The sequence below is a fragment of the Fusarium graminearum genome, chromosome 4 (genome assembly GCF_000240135.3).
Source record: "Fusarium graminearum PH-1 chromosome 4, whole genome shotgun sequence".
NCBI classification, from domain to species: Eukaryota; Fungi; Ascomycota; class Sordariomycetes; order Hypocreales; family Nectriaceae; genus Fusarium; species Fusarium graminearum.
The window spans coordinates 1,093,206-1,100,206 of NC_026477.1; the positions used below are offsets into that span (position 1 = coordinate 1,093,206).

A 7,001-nucleotide genomic window follows, 5' to 3' on the forward strand; every position below is an offset into this window, starting at 1 on the left:
CGGTCCAAAAAGAAAGCCAAACCTCCTCGGACGAGGTGTTTGAACCTTCAGTCAATCCTTATGCCAACGCCGGTAAGGTCAGCATTGAGAGGATCAGCCAGGTACGTTTCTCGGTACCCAAGCCTATGACGTTGCTGCTGCGAACGCCTGCCTCGAGCGTGTCCAGACGACGGTGGACCTGTGTTCGAAACATGCCGTCCGTGTTGTTCACGGGCTCGCACTCGATCGGCAATGCCACGTATCATTGCCGCGTTTGTGGTAGTCGTCCTGAATCATCAGGAGCCGCTCAATAACAAGCTTTTGTCTTTCATAATCATTATCCATGCCAGCAAAACTGTCAGTGGTAGAAGAGGTTGGTAGACGAAGACCAAGGGTGAAGGAAGCTTGGGGGATGAAGCCTGAGGGATAACAATTGGGGGATGAATCTTGAGAATGAAGGAAGAAGTTTGAAGGATGAAGCTTGAGGGATGGAGGTTGAGGAGATAGGAAAGTGTTTGAGGGGTCCGAGCTTGAATGATGTAATTCCTTGACAATCAAATGAAGCGTTTCAAAGAATCTCTGTCTGAGCTCCTGGGAAATGACCTATTAGCCCTGAATTGCTCTAAAAGAAACAATAGAAACTAGAGGGTCCTAGGAGGATTCCCAAAACTAGAGCTTTGAATCCACCAAATACCTCTTTAGACAAGCACTAGTGCAAACATAACTTCTGCCTTGGGCATCTTGACGTTGTATATGCATGTGTGATCTATTTGTCTGTAGAAATTAGACCAAGTATATGGTCAGATCTAGCAATCCGTTTGCAAGCCACCTTCCATAGGCATTGCAGTAAAAACAGAAAAAAAGACAGAACATCATAGAAGTAAACATGAGGTGGCGAGTCATCCAAGATGGATGCCCTTAGCAGTACGGTATCAGTAGTTCAACAATAATAATCAAAATTATACCCCAAGGGTTATTCATCATTCCATAAGCAAACGTACGCCTTCGCTAAATGTACGATCTAGGCTGTTGTACAAAAAGTTATTGACGAGTTCCAAAACACCGTATTCTAGCATGTTCCACTGTCTCGTCCAAAGGTCATCATTCCACGCTCCGCTATAAACTTTCAACGCACTCGATCCTCCTGCTTACGACATTGTTTTCATAAAGTCGTCCAGGTCGAAGCTCTCCTCGTACTGCTTGTTGTCCCATAGCTCTCCCAAATCATCCAGCCATGCCTTCTTTCCTGGTGCACGTACGTCACCTGTTTCGATATCTACCATGTCTTCCTCCCTTCCATCGATGTTGTTCTTCTCCTTGTCGGCCAATAGATTTGGCGCGGCATCGCCGACATTGAAGAGATCCAGAATCTGATCCGTATCCATTGTCGAGAGGCCAGCGTTCTGCTGGTTCACGACAGTCGATGCGACATCAATCTTGAACCGCTGGAGATTCAGAATCTTCTCCTCCAGGGTTCCACGAGTGATGAGTCGGTACACGTTGACCACCTTCTTCTGTCCAATACGATGGGCTCGGTCCATGGCCTGGAGATCTTTCTGGGGGTTCCAGTCATGCTCGACAAAGATGACCGTATCAGCACCTGTCAAGTTCAAACCGAGACCTCCAACGCTAGTGGTCAGCAAGAGCACGTCGTAGGACGGGTCGCTGTTGAACTTGTTGACAATGTCTTGTCTCTTGTTGGCTTCCACAGAACCGTCGAGACGGAGGTGCGACACTGAGGGCAGCAACTCCTTCAGAACCTTGTTCTGTACCATGTCGAGCATTTCCTTCATCTGACAGAAGATGAGTGCGCGGTGAGGCTTGATTGGTTGGTAAAGAGGGTCGTTTGAATCGTTGCCTTCAACACCAATACCGCAATCCACCAGGAGATCTCGTAATGCGGTAAGCTTGGGTGCATGCTGTGCGTCTTCAATCGAAGTTCCCTGCTTGGCAAGAATCTTCTGCGTATCATCGTAAAGGCTGCTTCCGGGCTTCATAACCATGGCAGGGGAGTTGCACAGCTTCCTCATGTACTGAAGAGCTTGGAAAATATGTTGCTTGGCTTCCTTATCTTCTCTGCCGGCCTCCGCCTGGATCTTCTTGCCTTGTTTCCTGGTAAAGTCCTCAAAGAGCTTCTGCTGTAAGTCACTCAAGTCGCAGTAGTAGTTCTGCAAGATCTTTGGTGGGAGATCGTTCAAGACTTCTTCCTTGAGACGGCGCAGCAAGAACGGCAGGACTTGTTTGTGAAGTGCCTCGATGGCCAAAGCGCCTGCTTCCTGTTCCTTGGATGATGCTTTGCTGAATCGGCTTGCAGCAATAGGCTTCGCGAAGCGATCCAAAAAGACCTTTTCAGCACCCAGGAAGCCAGGCATCAAAAAGTCAAATAGAGACCACAATTCCAAGACATTATTCTGGATAGGGGTGCCTGTAAGAATGAGACGATGGTTGCTAGCCAGCCTCTTGACAGCCTGTGTGATCTTGGCCTTGGGGTTCTTGATCAAATGACCCTCGTCAAGTACGACATAATTCCAGCTGTGCTTACCCAGAATTTCTGAGTCATTACGGCAAACATCATAGGATGTGACCACAACGTCAGTCTCGCCGAGTCTGTCTTTGAGCGCCTTTCTATCTGCGGGTGGCCCGACGTATGCAGTGACGCTCAAAAACGGCGCATATGTCTTGATTTCCTGTTGCCAATGTCCCGAGAGCGTGGGTGGGCAAACAATAAGAGACGGCATTCTTCGGACATCGGGTGCCTGTGTCTTTGCGAATTCCTCAGCACGCTGGTGGTGATCGCTTGCTACGATGCAAAGCGTCTGCAACGTTTTGCCCAGACCCATGTCGTCACATAGAATACCGTGGAGGTGGTACTTGTTGAGGAAATTAAGCCAGTTGACACCTTCTTGCTGGTACGATCGTAGCTCGGCCTTGATGGCCACGGGGATTTGGAATTGCTCCACCTTCTTCGGATCCAGCAGCTGTGCGATGAATGTTCTTTCGCGGTCTCTTCCCTTCAGCAACTCCTCGGACAGGCCTGGGGGGTCGGGGATTCCGGCCTCAAGGGGAACCAGTTTAACCAGAGTGGCAAAGGATGTCGTAGCAATAAGACGGATTTCGTTGTCGGAGTCGCTCATCCGTCCCAAAACCGGTACAATCAGGAAAATGACATATGGCAAAATAGCATCTCCCATGACAGCAATCAAGTGGTAGATAGCCTCGATTGCACCTTGTCGGAAGTTGAGATCGACAGGGTTGTTGATGGATGGTAGAACCTTTTCAACAAGCGCAGTCATACCTTCAACGGTCATGACGCTGCAAATTGTAGCCATGCACTTGGCAGCCATGTATCGGAAGACAGAGAGTTCTGAGTGGAGTGCTTTGATAACTAGAGGCATCATTTCCATGATAAAAGGCTGCAAAGCCTTGTCCAGGGTTGGGGTCATTGTACGGATAACAGACAGGGCATCGACAATTTCTTGTCCAAAGGTCTGCTCAGGATCCTTTGCTTCTGCGGGCAAGGCATCGGAAAAGGCTCGGACCAGAGGCTCTTCCATGAATGTGCGAAGGCTAGGCACGGTTTCCAGTAGGCTGGCGCCGTAAGTTCTAGAAAGTATCTCCAGTGCTTCCTTTGCACCTCGTCTGGTGACACGGGCAGCCTTGGCTTCGCGTGCCCATTTGGCAGCATCAGGATGATCGACGCGGTCTTCCTCCTTTTGCATGGATAACACGCAATCGGTCTTGCGGGCATGGACGGGAAATTCGGGTGTTTCTGCAACTTCGACGCAGGAGAACTTGACCAGGTTGGAAACCACCTTGTCTGCTGGTCCCTTTCGGCCCTTCTCGGTAAACAACTGCACAAGCCTTGCGATAGTATCGGCTGAGCGAACTTGGAGCTGCTGGTTCTCTTCCGTCTTGACAGAATCCATGATGCCCTTGATCAGAGGACTGGGCTTCTTGGGTAGTACCTTCATACCGACAATGGCGCATGCTGCCGCTGCCTTGACACGAATGTCACGAGCCGCCTTGGCAGTCTTGGCCTCTTCAATAGCCAACATAGTTATGCTGCGAGCTTCAGATAGCTGTTGGCTAGCAATCATGCGTTGGCCTGGTGGCATTGCCTTGTTGAGCCTCTCGTAATCATCGCCGACGCACTTCTCAGCTATAGTAATAGAAAAGGCATTCGGACCAGCCTCAGCTTCTCCTTGGACCACAACAGGCAGTGTTGGAAGCTTGCTGTGTGAGACTTTGCCATGGTCGCGGAAAAGGTGGATCAGTTGCTGGCATTGCGTACGAACTCGCTGGATGAAATTTACGAGATCTCTGTAAGCCGCTGGTCGTTCAGAATCGATAATGCGCTGGAGGTTTTCGAGGTAACGAGGAGAAGCGCCAAGTGCCTGGCTGTTTTTGGCATACTCGTCGATTACCACACATGCAGTCATCTGACTCGAGGAGAACGCAGAACCCAGACCAGGAATCAACAATGCATCGTAATCGTCCAAACTGGCCGAGGGGACTCGAGACATGATAAAGCCCATGGCCTGGGCAGCCGATGCGCGAGAGCGGATTAGCACATCCATTCCAACAAGATCAACGTCGCCTTGCATCATGTGGCCGTCGACGTCATGGGTCAGACTGGTTGTAGGAGTCTCGTCAACCTTGGTGGACTTTCGACGGCGTTTGGGGGCACGGTCAGAACCATCGGGCGATGATGGTTTGCGAGGTGTGTGCTGAATTGCGCCAGGCATAGTATAAGTGCCGCCAGAGGGCTTTTGGAACAGGGAGCCATTCATGGGAATTGGGTTTCTTGAAACACCAATGGGGTGCAAGGTCAGCTGCATCATGGGGTCGATGTGAGCGGCGAATTCGTCCGCCAGGACAGCGGGTTTGGTAGCCAGACTTTCAACAAGTGATACCCACAAGTCCAGGGACATGTTGAGCGCGTCCCTGTCCCTTTCAACGAGGATGTTCTGGAAGATTAATCGCAGTATTCTGCCGTTAAGCCAGCCCTGCGAAGTCTCTGCATCAAGTTTGGCAAAGGTCGACAAGGCTTTCAGGACAGCCACGCGCACTGAAGTGATGGTGTGGCGTAGGAAGGGGTAGAGTCTAGGAACGAGCAAGGTGAAGGACCGTTCCTCATCTTGTGCTGCCGATGCTTTCATTGCTTCGAGCACCTCGGGGAACCCACATAGTGTAGCAAGGAGGTCCATGATGCGCCCAGTGCTGGCACTAAGGTCATCACCAAGATTTGACAGACTTTCCCATATTATGTTTACGAGACCGTCGAGCTTTTCTGGCCGCAAAGTCACAAACTCCTTGGCCATGGGGATCAACGTGGCGGCACTGACAGAGCGGACGTCATCATCAATATCTCCCAATCCTTTCATGACAGTCTTGATGATACCGTCGATCATGTCACTGTCTTGCAGGAGAAGATCTTTCCTTACCGCAACAACGTATCTGAGACCAATCATGCCACCATGGCACACAGCCCAAATTCGATGTTCGCGATCTTGCTGCATCACCATTCTGTAAAGGATTGTGAAGGTGCTGTAAACAGATGATGAAGGGAGGTGTTTCAAGACAGATCCAAGAGACTGGCCAATTGTCTCTCTGATTGGCGCCACGGAGGTATCGGAGCTGTAATCGGTGAAGCGATCTAGCATCAGTACACAGCACAAGCGGCAGGCCATATCATCGAGCCATTTTCGGTTGAGCTCATCGTTCTCCTCCCTTGATTTGTTGCGACATCTGCCGGCGCCTCCGCCGTGAACCCGAATAACTTCGCGGAGACCCATCGCGGCTCCGTGTCTGGTTTCCCATGAGTAGTCGAACAGATCAACCTTTAGGAAATCGCACAGTCGTTCGTATGGCCACTCGGCACCTTCCATGGTCTCTTCGGCTTCGAGTTCAGACTTGATAGGAATTACAGGCCCCTTAAATTCGCTTACGACTTTAGTCTCCTCATCGACATCGGCGGGGCGTTCGAGGTTAAAGTAGTCGTTCACTTTGCTGTTTTTCTTAGCTTCTCCGTCGGGCATTGGCGAGTCATCTCCAATGTTTTCGGAACCTGATGTCATTGAACGTCTGACAGACAAATCTCCAAATCCTCCTTTACCTTGAGATGCCTTCATCGCCTCTCTCTTGCGTTTTCGTTTCAGTACATTGAGTTGACGAGAACTCAGCTGGGATTCTTCGGGCGCGTGAGCTTGTCCGCCGGCTCCATCAGTACGGTTGTGTCCGTGACCGTTTGAGGCATCTATTGGAGTCCCGGGCGCGGCTAGATTATCAGCACCTGTGTACGCGATCTCTTCATCTTCGTACTTCCTTCCAAGCAGACCTAACCGCCCGGCGAGCGTCTTCTTCTGGTGTGCCAGTCGTGCTTGAGGGTCGAGTGCCGCCAGTCCATATTCGATACCACGACCACGTAATAGTTCCCTGCCGTACTCTAGAATCATCTCGACATCGAGGGATTCCAATTTGAAGAGGCCGTCATCGTGAGGTATTGTTTTGGCCTCATCCTCCTCCTCCTTTTTAACATGTCCGTTTTCAGGGGCATCTTCCTCTTTCTTGGGCTCTGCGGGTGCATCCCCAGAGTTTGGATCATAGATAGGGGCGTACTCGGCAATCTTACCGATGGCAGAAGCCGCGGTTCTCCGTGTCTCCCATTCCTTGTGTCTTAGGTAGGGCACAACACGAGAGAGAAGGTTGAAAAGTTCATCAGGATGTTGTTTTTGCCAGTCGGCAAGCTGATTAACGGCAGTATCACGGATTAGTCTCGTACTCCCTGTTTCAAGGATACTAAAACATGTTAGTCATCTTTCCATACTTGTAAAGTGAAATTAAAGAACAGCAAAAGGCTATAAATCCATAACCTTGCGTTCACCAATCATGATAAGTCATGTGTACTTACGTGACTAATCTGTCGAGTCTGTATAAAAAATCAGTATCATGACATGATAGTCAAGAATGTGGGGAAACTCAAAATAGAAGCCCATTGTATTTATTAGATGGGGGTATTATTA

General features: G+C 50.0%; 1 protein-coding gene across 1 annotated transcript in view; it reads right to left on the reverse strand.

Moving 5' to 3' along the window:
- Positions 1 to 1,127: 1,127 nt before the first annotated feature.
- The window catches only part of FGSG_12985 (uncharacterized protein), a gene marked incomplete at both ends in the record, with an annotated part of 6,311 nt that continues 437 nt past the window's right edge, over positions 1,128 to 7,001 (reverse strand). Inside the window, 2 exons of the mRNA XM_011328098.1 lie at positions 1,128 to 6,777; positions 6,890 to 6,907. Of these exons, the coding sequence (XP_011326400.1) occupies positions 1,128 to 6,777; positions 6,890 to 6,907 (5,668 nt within the window). The remainder of the gene's footprint in view (positions 6,778 to 6,889; positions 6,908 to 7,001) is intronic.